We start from the raw sequence: 16215 nt of genomic DNA, 5'->3' as shown, positions 1-16215 counted from the left end.
TATTTAAAAAAGACTTTATTTAAAAATGCATTTACAAACATGGGGGCTGGGAGTGAGGGGGAGGGACAGCTTATTCTTTCTGTGAGAAATTCTTTAAAAAGTGGTTATATTACATACAAGTTGCACACACTCATGTTTGGTACATGTTTACATTTATGAAGGAATAGCGATGGGAAATGTTGCCTGAACCTGGACACAAGCTGGCAGATCGGATGTTAGTTCTCTTCATATAGCAATCAATCCAACGTTTATGCCCTGTGAGGCTTTCGAATACTGTGACAATATAGCGCTATATTCATTTAATTTAATTAGATTATTTTCTTAACAAATAAAGGAACACTTCATCCTTCAGCTTATCAAAAACATTAAAAATCAATATATCTGGAGATTCTTGCCTTTCACTGGACAGGAATGGGACAAACAAATCTGTAACTAACCCTGCCAGACAAATGTAGTGGAGGTAAAAACTACAATGTTTGTTTTTGGGGGAAACTGTATCAAACTACTGTATGTTTGATCTATATGGAAATCACATTCAGGCTGTGATCATACTTTAATATCTGATGTAATAACTAGGCATGGTTGCACCAATAATACATTTTGTTAACCTAAAATGTACCTTCAAAATCATGTAACACCGAACTTTTATACCATCTTAAAATTAAAGATCTACATTCAAACCTCTCTTTTAACATCAGTTTAGTTTTTACTCAAAACCTTGATAATTTATTCTGTTGCACCAAAACTTTTGAGAGGGATTGAGCAAAAATATTCAAGTTCCTCGAAAGTAAAGGGACAGTTTTATGACGCTGCTGCTGATTTTCTTTCAAGATATTGGTTCATCAAGGAAACTGTTATGGAGCTGAACAGCAATATTGGGCTATTATTTTGCCAACAAGTTGTGTTGTCTGCAGAGCCATCATGAGTGATTTAATGTTGTATGGATTTACTAATACCTAGTTTGGCTAAACTCTGATTAGTACTAATTGTAGATTCATTCATCTTTGTTGGTGCAACCCAACCCAAATGTTATATTATTTTAACCTTTTTGGTGTTGTATGATAAATGTATTCATCTTTGCGTCACTGAGAGTCTGATATTCCAAAATGTCCAGTCCTAGTGCCGGTCCCAGGTGACATTGCCCATCTGCGCTGCCTGAGGACGTTGCTCATACATCAGTTTTCACAGTGTACCGACTCAGTAGGTATTCTTAACATTCTCTGCTAGAGATGCACGATACACAACTGTATGCATCATTTACTTAAATATATAATGCAGATCCAGGAAATTTGTTTTCCACCATTTGCTTTCAAAAGCAAGAAAAATCAAGCAGTGTTGCCTTTATTGACAATAAACTTCACATTTCAGAATTCTCTTTAGATTTTAGAGTTGATATTTGATATCTTGTAGCAGTCACTTGTATCAGTGCATCTCTATGCAGTCGTTATAGCACCCTTTAGCACAATAACAAACCAGTAATATATTGCAACAACAAACTGTAAAATATAAAATATACATTTTTCTGAAAATAGAAAATAAATATTAATATATATTTTAAATTAGCTACAGTAACATGACACCCACCACCAGTAATTTGCAGTTGTGGAATGTGAGGATAAGACAGTTTGTGTTGGCTTTACATGTGTGGGCAGCCCTGCGTCCCCACAGATCCGTGCACAGCGAGGGGTTTGGACAACATGGCAGGTCTGCGGTTGATTGTCGCTTGGCGGATGCAGCCGTGGAAGACTGGCAGGCTTGCAGGTAGACCCGGAACCGTGAAGCCATCTGGTGGACAGAGGGACGAAATGTTTCTGTTTACTCCATGTCTGTCCAAAATGTCATCACTTCATAATTTTAACTTCTTACACATTTGTGTGAAAGTGACATCATTTCCATATGAATTCTGCAGAAATTAGTTACTGTTGAACACCAAATTCGTGTATGTTTGTGTGAAATTTGAAGGAATTTGCTCAAGGTGTTTCTGAGATATTGCGATCATAAGTCATTTAGATGATTTATTAAGCAAAAAATTAAAAATATTTTCTTTTTCCAGATGTCTAAATTTCAAACTATATCGTTGTAAATTGAACATCTTTGGGTTTTAAACCATTAGTTGGACCAACGAGAAAAGCTATTTTAGGACAATGCCTTGAGCAATGCCATAGAGAGAAAGAAAGTAATATCACAAGAATCTATGCTGTTACTATTGTGACGTTATATGTATTGTTGTCAGAGATGTGCAGTGCTGTGGCGATAATTCCCTTGGGTATAATAAAGTCTAGAACAAGAAAGAATTACAATGTTGTGGAAAAATGCAATATTTGGGAAAACAAATGAATATATTGAGAAACTATTTCAAGGAAAAGGTTTGAATTACGGGTATATGAGTTAACTGATAACATCAGAAGCTCATTAGGACATCGAGTTTGATCCAAATTAATCTAATTTATCTCAGATGGTGGTTCTTTGTGGGAAACTACTTTCATTTTCACCATAATACACAATGAAACCGGATCAGGCTGAAGACCATGATTTTGGCATTGTGCAAAAAACGGGTATATGAGTTAACTGATAACATCAGAAGCTCATTAGGACATCGAGTTTGATCCAAATTAATCTAATTTATCTCAGATGGTGGTTCTTTGTGGGAAACTACTTTCATTTTCACCATAATACACAATGAAACCGGATCAGGCTGAAGACCATGATTTTGGCATTGTGCAAAAAAAGAAGGGGAAAAAAAAAGCAGTGTGAAAGTGTACTCACCGGGTACCCCTCCGAGGTAAACAGTCTCTTTGGACCCTGCAGAGCGGCTCTGTTTGGGGCCGACGCTGTGCTCACTTGCTGCATCAACATGCAGCTGCAGGACATTGTTCTTCTTCACCACTGGAGACGCAGAGACAACGGACGCAACATCATTATCTCAGCGTTACAGCAGGACGACAACATAGTGACTAGTAACTTGTCGATGTAAACTCACTTCTGATTGTGTGCCAGCGTCCATTACATAGAGGTTCCTCAGGAGTAAAGGATGTAGAGAATTCACCTTTGCCGCTGTTTATTGAAACAGTCACCTACACACACACACACACACACACACACACACAATTCATTTCAGTTCACAATGCAGTTAAATAATCATTAAGTATCATCTTTTGTTTTCTTGCATTTCTTTGACAATTGAACACAAATAGTCTCCAGGTCTTGTTAAAAAACCTCCTTGGTGACGTCTCACCTCTCCCTGTCTGAGAACCAAACTCAGGCGTTGGTCAGGTGATGTCCCAGCATGCAACAGCAGCCCAGAGTCCAAAACGGGCCGAACCTCCAACTGGATTTCCAGATCCCGACCCAGAACCAAGGACTCATCTGCGGGGAGAAAGCACCTTAAATCAGGACACATCATGACCTAAACAAGAAGCTGCATCATGACTGGAATAAAAACAAACACACATAAGGAGAGTGACGATAAGTACCTATTGCTATGTGTCCTCCCTGACCAGAGAAATACACTCCGGGCTGGAGAGGATTCTGGAAGCAGGGCACCGTCCCCTGACTGTGAGCGGGGCTTTTTGCAAGGGCTTCGTTTAGCGCCAGGTCCCTGACACAACCGACGAAGCCGCCAGAGCCCGGAGCCTGAAGTTTAGAAGAAAACAAGTCATGAAGAATAGATGTGTGACGAAGGAGCTTTTCAATAGAGATAACACTATCTCACATTCAGATATTACTCATCACCACTGTCCCCTTTATCTCGTAATGTTGTCTTTCATTTTTCTTCTATTTTAGTTTCATTTACCTCATTATTTTCTACTTCCTTCATTAATCTGTACTTACTTCAGTACCTCATACAACTCCACTTCAAAAAAATCAACTACTATATTTGGGGTAATTTCTAATTATACAATTTTGTTTGTAGAAACATTTGACAATCCCCATGAAAACTGGTGCAGTCACATGTTACTGCCAGCTTATTATTATTATTTATTAAATATTCATTACATATTGAAGCTGGTGAGTAAGAATTACAGTTGGTTAGTAGATAGGTAAGTAGACTTAGGTAAGTAGAAAAAAGCCTATTATTTTTCTTTTTACCTATTATTATTTAGCACTGATATATCACATCCATTCATGTAGATGACTCTTTTTTACCGTCAGTGAGGGTGGGACTCCTCCAACATATAAAGGCCCGGCGAGACGAGTCCTGTCTCCTCCAGGGATTCTCTTAGACTGAGCGCTGATACCGTCCACTATTAGGCTGATCTTCTCGCCTTCGCGTTTTACAAACACCTGAGGTGACAAAGACAGAGCAGGTGAGATGTTCAGGTGAATCAGACACAGGGCTCTGTGATATGATACAACCCTGACAGACAGAGGAAATACATTTTATTCCATGATTATGGAAAAGAAAAGATAAATTACAAGATCCAAATATTGTCAAATAGATTTTGTCAATTTCACTTCCTGGGTAGAACCGGTCACATGATCCTGCCTGTAACCTCACCGTGTGCCATTGGTTGTCGATGTACTTCTTGCGGCTGCGCATGCTGACCTTCCTCTTTCCTCCGTCCAACAAAAGCAACAAGTGGCCGTCTGACACGCTGAGTGACATCGTGGCTGCACCGCGCTGCCCGCCGGCTGCGTACAGCACCAAACCATCAGAGGAGTTGATCCTCACCGCCATGGAGATGTGAGGCCTGCAGAGAGAGAGAGAGAGAGAGAGAGAGAGATGGTTATGTAATATGTAGTATATTTAATATTTAAATATATATATAATATTTCATATATATATATATATATTTAATAATATATTTAATATTTGCTAAATGTTCCACATTATTTACCAGCTAGTTGCTAATTTGTCTTTTGTTTGGCAGTGTACATTCAGGTTGTTTTTTCAGATCTTACAAAAACAGCCTGATGCTGGAAATGATGCTGATACTGAACCACACAGTGGAAGTGCCACACAACTAAAACAAAGTGATAAAAGAGACTAAAACACCCTGTAGATGTGATCATTCTCTGTATGTTTGACTCCTTGCTGTACGAAAAGTAAGAGGATCACCAACGTGATTACAACTCACCCTGAGGCAGACAGAAATGTGCGCACCAAATTTCATGAACTCAAGGGATGAGTTTGAATTAATTGACAGTGTGGTCACACTCACATTGAGCTGAGTGATCTGGGCAGAGAGTCGAATCTCTGGTAGCTGTGTGTGGAGCCGCTGAAGTGCGTCGCTCCGGCCTCCTGGTCCGACAGCTCCCCCTGACAGGACTCCCTGGTGTTACGGCTGCGAGACCCAGATGGCTTCTTGTGCTTTCCCTGTTTGAGAGAGAGTTTACATTCAGTTTGTGTTTATTACTGGGCACAGAGGTTCAGTTAGTGTCTGATGTTTATTTGCGGTAAAAGCAGAATTGGCTGTGTGTGTGTGTGTGTGTGTGTGTGTGTGTGTGTGTGTGTGTGTGTGTGTACCTTGGGTTTGTTGCTGTGTTTGGGCTGGGCAGCAACGATCTGCTGAGGCTTTTTGGCAGCAGGACAGTCAAGAGGAACGTTGACGTTTTCTTTCACTTTCAGCAGGTTCAACACCTTCTGAGAATCCTTTTCACTGCAGACAAGATATACAAACACACATTAGAAAGCTGAACTACAATATATGTATGTATAGTAATACTGTATCACGCAAGACACACACAACATGTTCGCAAATACAATCAAAGGAAAGTTGCTTGCAAGATTTGAAGAAAAGTGGTTAAAACTAAAATTACAAACATACGTTCAAATCAAGTTCAATTATGGCAGTGAATCTTATGTTACAGCAGAGTCATCTGGGAGTCAAAGGTTTTTAGTTTAACAGTTGAGAACAGGGGAAAACAACCATTGTGTCTGTAAAACATGAAAATAATCTGAATATAGAGATTTATATCAATAATTTAAATGCAGGAATGCAAATAATAACGCTGGCATTAAAAATATTTAAAAAATAATTTTGAGGGATACAACTGGAGTTAGAAGCAGATGATGTCACCCTGTTTGACGACATGATATCAACGTTTTGGACTGAGCTATGTTGCTCATCCTGCCATTACTTCTCACCTCTTGATGAACACGTTGCTGATGCATCCAGTGAGATTAGAGAGGCCTTGGTTGGGCATTCCTCCCAGGAAGGTGCTTCCCTCCGTGGTCGTCACACTGCGCCCTCTGCTGTCAAGCCGGATGCCCTCGTTTGCTTTCTCCAGCACGTCATCCATGTACAGACGCATCCTGGAGCAGGGTGAGCAATCAACACACTGTCAACAATGCATGCTTTAATCTAGATTTGTACCAAAGTTTGATGGCTTCATGTTGACATTTGGAACAAAGAGACAACTGAGAGCTTGATGTGGACTTTTACAGGATTACATAGTCAGCCTACCCGTTGATGTTGTTGTAGACAGCAATGTAGTGGCTGTTGTCATCGTTGTATGTCTTTTGCGTCTTAATCTCACTGTTGCCAGCTCTCACTACAACATGGCCTTCAAGCAAAAACACCTGGAACACTCCGTCCTGTACACACACAACAGCCACAGGTCAGAACTCAACATACGAGAAGATGACACTTACAAGTCCAAGAGACCAATGCAGGAGAAAGACAAACATCATGGAAGATACTTTGAAAAATGTATTGACTTATTAAAGATAGCTGTAAATAAGAGAAAAGACAGAGGAAACAGGAGGAAGGGAGGTTACTCGTCAGACCTGATCATGGTGGTGGAACATGAGTCCCTCTTTCTGCTCGGTCCTGAAGCCGAAGCTGGAGTAGAAGTTATTTCTGAGGCTGGGAATGTTCATCAGAGCCAAGTCCAGGTAGCTCTGACCAGAGAAATGAGCCTCCCGAGCCACCTACATGAACACACACACACACACACACACACACACACACACACACACACACACACACACACACACACACACACACACACACACACACACACACACACACACACACACACACAGGTTCAATAAATGAGCATGTGCCTGTGCCTCAAGAGCAAAGTTAATGACTAATATTTGAGCTTGTGGACACCTGCAGCTCTAAATATACAATGTAATGCCATAGAAATGTACCTATCTTTCTACGATCTGAATGGTAGGGCTGCGTATTCTTACCAGCAGGTCACTGTCGCAGCCGAAACTGACTCCGGAGATCTTCATCCTCTTCAGGTCGATGTGGGAGTTCTGGGCCTTCACGTTCCTGAAACAGCCCTTCAGAGAGCCCTGCTGGCGAAACATGGTCTTCAACCTGAAAAGAGACGGAGACCGAATGTAACAGCCTGACGGAGGCAGAGCTCTTAATCAAACGAAAGTCTAAAGCCACATCTTTAGGTAATTTGGCGGCAGAAGTACTTCTCAACAAGATGAAATACTATGCGCTTATATAATTGTTACAGCTAACATGATAGCAAACCTCCATATACATGTATGTTCATATTTGCCATTTTGTTTGTAAAGTCCAGTATAATAGATCATACATTTTTCTTCAAGGGGCTTTTTTTTCATACAAAATAAAATGAAAAGAAAAACATTTTTGGAAGCCTCGAGTGGCAAGTGTGAAATATTTTTTTAATTTTTCAGCCTCTCAAATTGCATCAATTTATTAATTTACATGAAAACAGTACAGTTGAGGCTTGGTTTGGCAGGCATTTGCTTTTAAACTGAAATAGAACTGAAATAGTATTGCGCTCGAGGCAATCCATCCACTAATAATGTGTGTGTACTACTCACTTCCCAGGCATCATGTGCTCTGGTACTCCTCCCAGGTAGTAGCTGCCAGTGAACAGGGGGATGCTCTCTGTGAACTGGTGTGTGTAGAGGCCCACGCGGTTGTTCCTCACCACAATACGGTTCGAGGTTGAACGCAGGATGATGATCTCCAGCTGTACAAATAAAAACAACCCACCACACATCAACAAAGACGAGGACACTTGAGTGCTCAGTGGAAATGAATTGCATTTTGAGAGTAGTAACAATGTGTTATTCAGATCAGAAAGACAAAGACAGACAGGCAGAAAGACTTGGTAGACTTACAGCTTTGGGGTCGGCATCACTGATCATCAGGAATGGAGTTGAAGGTTCTTTGGGCTCGAGCTCCACCAGCTCGCCATTGAAGTCATAGAAAACCTTCAGTCTGCCCTGAAGTATGGCCAGACACAGGAACTGATCCTGAAGGAGGAGAGAGACATGGAGAGAACATTGAGCCATATAGTAATGAACCCGACCAATACTGGGCCTTTGAATCCCATACTCACTGATGTTGATATTTAAGAGTTTAAAGAAATTGGATAACTATCAGACAAAATATCTTTATTAGGATCCTTCCAATATTTACAAGATGTGCACAGAGCAGGACACTACAAAGAAAAAAAAACTTGCTCTCTGGTGGACAAACTATGTAACAGAGACATTGTTTTTAAACAGATATTGTGCACTTTACTGCATATTTTTTAACTTATTGGCTGATATTTACAGCGATAATGACACATTTTTATTTTATTTAATCTGAATTATTTCAGGCAGCGTCTTGTATCTGTGATATATTAATATCAGCCGGACAATTTAGGTACTGATAAAAACATTGCCAATGAATGCAAAACAATAAAAACATCAATACTAACCGATTATTCCATCGATAAATCTGATAAAAAAAATGCTTTTGCTCTATTATGGAGCAATAGTTTATTTACGAAAGAGAAAGTAAGATTTGTTCTAATTGGCTTCCTGAAGAGACTAATGAATGAATTAATGAAGTCTTTACCGCTTTGTGCAGCAGCAGCAGTATTCCGTTGTGTGAGATCAGTTTGACTTCCTGTTCAAAGCGCTGCATGCGAGCAGATTCATCAGTAAAGGTGATCTCAGCAAAGCCGGTCCCGTCAAAGTACGCCGCGTCATTCACCCAGGCCTGAGTCAGCACCGGCTTGGACCTGTTTTAATCCATTATGAATCACACAGAAGAAGACAAATGGACACTATTAGAGTGAGTTTAGTTAAAAGTAAAGCAAATATAAAGAGAAAAGACAACATGAAAGATATTGTCTTATAAACAATAAACTGGAGGTTATTTACGCACCATGTTTTTAGTTATATGAATTGAATGACAACTTGTACACTGACCTGCCGTAAGGTTTCTCCGCTGTGGTGTTGAGTTGGAAGATGTTTTCAAAGTTATACAGACTGAGCACTTCCTCGTTGAGCGTATCTAACTCGATACATCCCTTAAAGTTAGGCAGAGCGAGCGGGGAGGGGGGCTAAAAAACAAAAAGAGAATAAAGATTAAGTAACTATATACTAATATATATCATGAAAAATGAAAACAACAGATCCATGAACTCCTATCTATTATATTTGTTTAATGTCTTTTCAAAAGACAGAGTGTTTTCTGATTTGACTTATGTTCTTTGAATTTTCTTTTTTTCTGTCTTTATCTCTTTTAAATGTCTCTTTCTTTTATCTTACATTATTGGAATAGGTTTTGATTAATTTCATCATAAATTCTGGTTAATTTTAATTTGCTGCCTTCTGTGGAGCACTTTGTAACTTGGGTTTAAAAAAATGCTCTATCAATAAAGATTATTATTATTTAGCATAACAGCTTAGTTGCAGTACTTTTTATTATTAATATGAGTTTTTGTTAGTAACTACATGAGAAAACATCCAGTAATTATTTCTGTGCGAACATTGAAATAAAAATGTGGATGCTCGCATAGGCCACGACTGCAATGCAATGGTGGAGCAGCTCTCGTATGAAGGCTTTCCACCATGTACTCACTTTAAAAGTACTCGGATATCCTCCCACATAGAAGACGGTTTCGTCGGTCAGGAGGTTGAGAAGCCCCTGATCCCCTCCAGCCTCCAGGGACGCTTTGGTGACTTTTTGTTCCCCCTCAGAGGCCTCTGAAGACATGGACATCTGACCGTACTGTAGGATCCTGCATTCAACCAGACAGACAAATATATCTTTTACCAAAAGTCAATATTTTAACTTGCATACTGATTAAATGTTTTTTGCATAAATGTGTTATTGAAACAGCGTTTAGAGAAATGATATAACAGCAACCCATTAACACTGGAATGTAATTATAGCTATTGTTAATGGAGTCTTGTGGCTTTGAAGAAAGGATAGATAATGGCTTCAGTAGCAAGGTAAAACAGGGAAAATATCATAAATATAGCCGACACTTAAACAGACTTAAAATATGTCATCATGCATGCACATATTTCATAGTGTGTCTTACCTCTCCAGCACTACGCTATTGAAGTTTCCATTAGCCTTGACGTCTTCAACCATCAGCACCTCAGCAGTTTCTCCTCCAACGTTGAAGTACCAGCGCAGTCTCTTTCCCACCAACACCATGCCCAGATACTCCTTACTCGACTACAAATACGAAATAGACAGTAATGAACTACAAAAACCCAGACTGTCCTTGCAAAGGATCTCCTTCCTGCTCTTACAACTCCTATAAACACTCTTGACAATCACTAAACAAAGAATAAACTCAGGAACGTATTGATAGATCAAATGAATGAAATGTAATGAATGTTCAGAGTGGTACAGGGATCTTTTTAGAGACAGTTCACTCCAAAATCTACCACCTGTAGTGCTATTTATCAATCTACAGTGTTTTGTGTGAGTTTCTGAGTGTTAAATTTCATGCAAGAACTATTTCCTTTCAGCCTAACTACAGTCGCCAACTGTATCACTGTGAAGAGGGAAGCGTGCATTTACTCATGGACGAGAGGTTGTGAGAGGGATAGATACTCGCATCCTCCTCGACCGCTCAGGGGTGCTTGGTGAGCTCGCAGTATGGAGTGTAGATGCACAGGTGTAGTTCGGTAGAGAGATAATTGTTCCTACATGAAACTGCTTACAACGAAATCTGTGTATTATCTTGAGTAATTGGGTAATGATCTCTGGAGGAGACATTGCTTTTGATTTTATGTATTTTTTGGCGCTTTGAGCACCAGCAGCCGAATGCCACCTAGTTAAATCATACTAAAGTGAAAGGCAGGCATCTCTACGGCTCGTGTCTTCAACAAAAATAAAACAACAATAAAAATGACATCTAAAATAATAAACAACAAAAAAAACACAATGAAAAAAAAAAAAACACATGATGATGAGTTGATGATAATAAGTTGCCAGGGTGCTTACATCCTTGTTGCCGAGGTAGAAGACGAATTGTTGGTTGCTGTTGTCCTGACGCCGGGATCTGGCCGCCTCCGGCAGAGTGATGAAGAACTTCAGGGAGGTGTAGGCCGCCAGATCGGCCAGGTTACGAGGAGTACGGACCTGAACGCCGGACGCCCCGTTAAACTTCACCGACACGCTCACCTGGATGAAGGAAAGAGGAGGAGGCAATTACAGGCTTTTCAATTTCAAGTGAGAGTGTGTGTGAGTGTGTGTGAGTGTGCGTACCTTGCTGGCAGCGTTGCGCGCTTGCTGTATGAGCTGTCGGATGCGGCTGATGTTCTCAGAGATGTTTGGCATCTGTACGGAGTGATTCTGCAGTTTATCCAGCTTCTTCATGAGCAGAGGAATAGTCTCACCCAGGTCGTGCACTTTAGAGAGACAGATTAGCAGAAAGAAACTTAGTCCGGTTTGCACCAACAAGGATTCATTTTTAAACCCAATTAAATCATAGTTTAACTTCAAATCATATAGCAACTAACTTCAAAACTATAGAAATATGGAGATTAAATTAAAACCTCTATTTAAACGTCAGTTTAGTTTTTACTCTGGATTAAATACATTTTTTTGCAACTTTAAACTCCAATTCAACCAGTATTTGACCAGTATTTACTTTAAACTTACACTTGAGGGTGTTTAACCTTTAAAAACAGCTCTCTTTTTTAGATGGATTAAGCAAAATAGTCAAGTTCTTCAAAGAAAGTTAAAGGACAGACTCGACCCAATTGAGTTTTATGACGCTGCTGCTGAATTTCTCTCAAGATACAGAGGTTCAGCAAGGAAACTGAAGCTGAACAAGACGATTGTTTCCTCACTGTGAAATATGTTTGTATTACTGTTCTGTTGCCTCGTTTATAGTCCAAAATTTGAATGATATAAAACAAAGATGATAACTATTACATTTAAGAAGCCGGACCCAAAAAGTTTCAAAACTATTTCAAAACAATAAATTCTTAACTCGTCTGTCAGCTAATATATTTGAGTATTGTGTTATTTTATTAGAACAGATGATACGTTAAAGCTCTTGATATCAAGTTACTTTTAACAGAAAAAAATATATATATACATAGTATATATTATATATATATATATATATATTTATTGTTAAACTGTTTGAATATTTTTCTATCTGTGGCTTAGTTACACGTCTTTTGAATGTGGCTATTGTGATGTAACTGGCAGTAGACAACATAGTTAAAACATTTATTTGAGAAGAAATCACATAATAAAAAAGAGCAGAAAATAAACAAAACCGTGGAAGGCAACCAGTTCCTGAAATTATTATTTCTTCAGGATACGTCTCTGTCGAAACGTTCACACACGTCTACAAGATCCTACCAGTCTTGTTGGCCTCAATCAGGGCGTTGTTGATGTCATCATTGGTGGCGTCGGCGTCTCCATATGTCTGCTGCCATTTGTCCAGCTGCTCTTTAATGGGACGCAGGGCATCGTTGACTTGTGTGGCCGTGCTGTTCGCCACACTCGCTGCTTGCTTTGCCTCGTTGATCTCTTGACTCACATCTGTTCATCACAGAGAAAGAAGGATGGAGATGTTTTTTTGTTTTTATCATAGAGATGGATAAGGTGAGTTTAGTAAGATCAGCATATTTTATGAAGTCAATGTGCTCACATGACCCTTGAACTTCACATGGTGGAATGCAATTATTGAAAGTCAATCTGGATAAAAGCACCAGCTAAATAAATGTCATGTAAAGTGTCGAATGTGCGTACTTGTAGTGGAGTTGAGGTTGTTCTGAATCTCCGTCAGGTCATTCATCATATCAACCTGCTTGGTTTTGGCATCGTCCAGTCGCCTCCGAGCGTCTTCCAGCTGTGGCTTCAGTTCTGTGCAGCAGAAGAAGAAAAAATAAATTAAAAACCTTCAAACTGAATTCCACAAATCTCTACTTCTACTTCATTTCACGACATCCCTTATAATGACTCTCTTATAGGACTAGGCTGATGTGAAAGATGTGTGTTTACCATCATTGAGTTCATCGTTTAGCTTCTCGACTTCGTCCTTCAGCTCCACACTGTGGTTCCTCAGAGAATCGGCGAGCTGCCCGAAGTTCTGGTCTTTTATGTTCTAAACACACACACACACACACACACCCACACACACCGATATTACAAGCCAGACACGGACAAATGAATAATTGGAAGCAAGTTTTGGATTAGTTTCAATTTGTGAACATACATCTTTCATAGGGGTGAAAACATAAATGTGTGTGTCTTGTACCTCCATTGTGTCATTAGCAGCCTTGCTGGCCATCTTGGCTGCCTCCTCTGCCTCTTTGATACTGTTGATGATCTTGTTGTAGGCTTGCGTCACATCCACTAATTCGTCCTTCTTGGTTTCTGTTACCACACTGCAGACCAACAAGATTATTAACATCTTCTCTTTACTTAATTATCATGGCAACTTGTGCATGGCCCAGGCACTAATTAGGCCAATGGCAGTTTGTCCAAACATCACCAAACTTCCTGGATATTTCTAATTTAAGCTGTCTGCAGGTTTGATTTTGAAGATTGAGCTGCTTCCATTTGTTGAGTGAATTTTTCAGGTAAATTTTTGTCAATACAGTGAACTTATTGTTTGACTTATTGTTTGACTATTGTTTGTCAAGTTCACTTGTGAGGCTCGTCAAGGCTCACTTGACAAAGTGAGGCTTGTTCAACAATCTTAATACATGGTTGTATGAGCAGCTAACAACTTTTTTACCTGGACAGGTTCATGGCTAAAGTGTTCAGCAGCTCAGCGTGCTTCTCTGCTTCTTCCACCAAAGGAATTTTGGACTCGGCCGAAGCAAAGTTCTGCACTTTCTTTGCCAACGGTGTCCTGGCGCCGTCCAGCTGGGCTGCCAAGCGCTCATATTCCTGAGAAGGACATTTAAAGTATTAAAGTGATGAATACCATACAACTGCAACATCTGCATTTTTATTTGAGATAGGACCTCTGCATTCTTTGTCTGTATCTCTACTGGCACCATTAATAAAAGCAAAAAGCAAAATAAAAAATAAAAAATAAAAAAACTGTACTTAATTGTAAAAAAAAAGAGGAAGATGTCTTTTATTCATAATATACCTGTGAGACACTTTTTCTTCTCACAATATATACAAAGCATATACAAAACCTTTTATTGTACGAACCTTAACAAATAATACTTAAACCCCATAAAGCAGAACGGAAACTTAAAAAATCTAAACTGAAACACGAACTTAGCCCGAGTTTCTTTTGTCTCTCCAAAAGGTACTTGCTCAGCATATTTATATTATCAGGGTTTGAACACCAGGTGTGGTGCAGGTAGGGCTTACAGATGTTTGTAGAATTTTATGTTAAAATCTGTATGTTTTTGTTATTTTTCTAACCTCTTTGGAGTCGTGCAGCATGGCCAACACATCGTTGACCTGCGCTACATCATCTTCAGCCATGGACAAGTGGTCGTTCACCTCCTTCTCCTTGGACAGCAGGTCTTCTATGCTCCTCTGAGAGAGAGAGAGAGACAGAGAGAGAGAGTCAACATCTCTCTTCATCACAGTCCTCACTATCAGTGTTGGTGGTTACCCAGCTCACCTTGTTGTCCTCCAGAGTTTTCTCGTTGACGTTGTTGATCTCTGCGGCGCTGGCCGTGTTGTTCACAGCTTCGTTCAGGGCGTCTCGAAGATCCATCATTTCAGAGTGGAAGCGGGCCAGGCGCTCTCTGATCGCAGTGGCCAAGTCGCTGTTTTCTCCTTGACGACCAGCCAACTCCTTGTTAACGCGGTCCAACACTATCAGAGGACACAGAGGTGGAGTTTGAGGAAGTGATCATGTCTACAATTTCTTTTTGATTGTTTTGGAGTATAAAATTGTGGAAATGTTGACTTTGATTCCTTAGTGTTTTGGCCTAAACATAGATTATAAACTAGAGAACTATCTCTTATTTTTAAGCGACATGTTATATATCTTCCATGAAGTACCATTTATAAAACTGGTAAGTGTTTCAGAGGAGTATATGTGTGAGTGAAAATACTCACATTTCTGCGCCGCCATCTTCTCTTTGTCCGCCAGCTTCCTTTGTCCCACAACACTCCTGTACCTCATCTCCCTCAGCATGGCCTGCACCTCCCTCATCTTCCTCTCCCTTTCCCCAGCGTCCTGCTCAGCCTCAGAGACATTCAGCGACGTCTGGTTCGTCATCATCAGGATGTCTATGGAAAGCACCAGAAAAACATCAATCAATTAAAAGGTCTATAAAGTAGTCCTCTTTTTAATAGATGGAAGTTATACATGAGATTGTTAGATGGCAGCTCCCAACAACACTGTCCTTCAAAATGTGAGTAATTTTTTTAATTTCTGCCAGTATAAAAATATAGTATGATGAAAACTTTCAAGCTACTAAGTCATTTTAACGACTTAAAAAAGCATTACTTAGTAAAGCAAAATATTGAGAAACCAATCTCATAATAATAACTTAGTTTCTTAAAATAATGACTTAGTAAATCGAAATATGCACATAGTATATTTAAAATAATGAGAAACCTTCTCATATATTGACTTGAGTATGTCATTAATTCCAGATAGTTTTTCATTAGAATAACTTTTAGTCCACATTGGCAGGAAAGGGCTTTCATACTCTGGAATCTACTCGAGCATCTCATGCAGCAACTGAAGCACTGATCGACTTCAATGAACAGCTCGTATCATGTTGCACAAATACGTTTTGATCATTTCTGATGGACTCATTGTCCCCCTTCATACCGTTTAAACCCATGGTCATGTTGTTGATGAAGGACAGCAGGTCTTGCGCTCTCTGGTGTGTGTTAGTGGTACTGTCCCGCATGTCACCAACCCTGTTGGTCATCGCTGTTGCCTGAAAACACCACCACAACAAAACACTCTCAGTTCTACATACAAGCAAACTAAAGATGTGTTTAATATGATATTTGACTTGAAACTGTTATTTTTAAAACCAGGAGATATTACATTGTCCCTCTTTTACGTTCAAGTGAATACAAA

General features: G+C 39.6%; 1 protein-coding gene across 1 annotated transcript in view; it reads right to left on the bottom strand.

Moving 5' to 3' along the window:
* Positions 1-1636: 1636 nt before the first annotated feature.
* lama5 (laminin, alpha 5) overlaps positions 1637-16215 on the bottom strand; it is a gene marked incomplete at both ends in the record, with an annotated part of 89975 nt that continues 75396 nt past the window's right edge. Inside the window, 30 exons of the mRNA XM_079226109.1 lie at positions 1637-1785; positions 2767-2886; positions 2981-3074; positions 3236-3366; positions 3474-3633; positions 4147-4284; positions 4499-4691; positions 5163-5317; positions 5468-5600; positions 6089-6256; positions 6408-6538; positions 6731-6874; positions 7142-7274; positions 7757-7908; positions 8060-8194; positions 8787-8952; positions 9143-9276; positions 9798-9957; positions 10264-10403; positions 11181-11360; positions 11445-11587; positions 12555-12737; positions 12948-13061; positions 13200-13302; positions 13456-13585; positions 13939-14093; positions 14586-14702; positions 14791-14987; positions 15234-15407; positions 15958-16069. Of these exons, the coding sequence (XP_079082235.1) occupies positions 1637-1785; positions 2767-2886; positions 2981-3074; positions 3236-3366; positions 3474-3633; positions 4147-4284; positions 4499-4691; positions 5163-5317; positions 5468-5600; positions 6089-6256; positions 6408-6538; positions 6731-6874; positions 7142-7274; positions 7757-7908; positions 8060-8194; positions 8787-8952; positions 9143-9276; positions 9798-9957; positions 10264-10403; positions 11181-11360; positions 11445-11587; positions 12555-12737; positions 12948-13061; positions 13200-13302; positions 13456-13585; positions 13939-14093; positions 14586-14702; positions 14791-14987; positions 15234-15407; positions 15958-16069 (4344 nt within the window). The remainder of the gene's footprint in view (positions 1786-2766; positions 2887-2980; positions 3075-3235; positions 3367-3473; positions 3634-4146; positions 4285-4498; positions 4692-5162; positions 5318-5467; positions 5601-6088; positions 6257-6407; positions 6539-6730; positions 6875-7141; positions 7275-7756; positions 7909-8059; positions 8195-8786; positions 8953-9142; positions 9277-9797; positions 9958-10263; positions 10404-11180; positions 11361-11444; positions 11588-12554; positions 12738-12947; positions 13062-13199; positions 13303-13455; positions 13586-13938; positions 14094-14585; positions 14703-14790; positions 14988-15233; positions 15408-15957; positions 16070-16215) is intronic.

Source organism: Taurulus bubalis (assembly GCF_910589615.1).
Source record: "Taurulus bubalis genome assembly, chromosome: 11".
Taxonomy (NCBI): domain Eukaryota; kingdom Metazoa; phylum Chordata; class Actinopteri; order Perciformes; family Cottidae; genus Taurulus; species Taurulus bubalis.
This window is presented reverse-complemented; position numbering and strand designations above follow the sequence as displayed.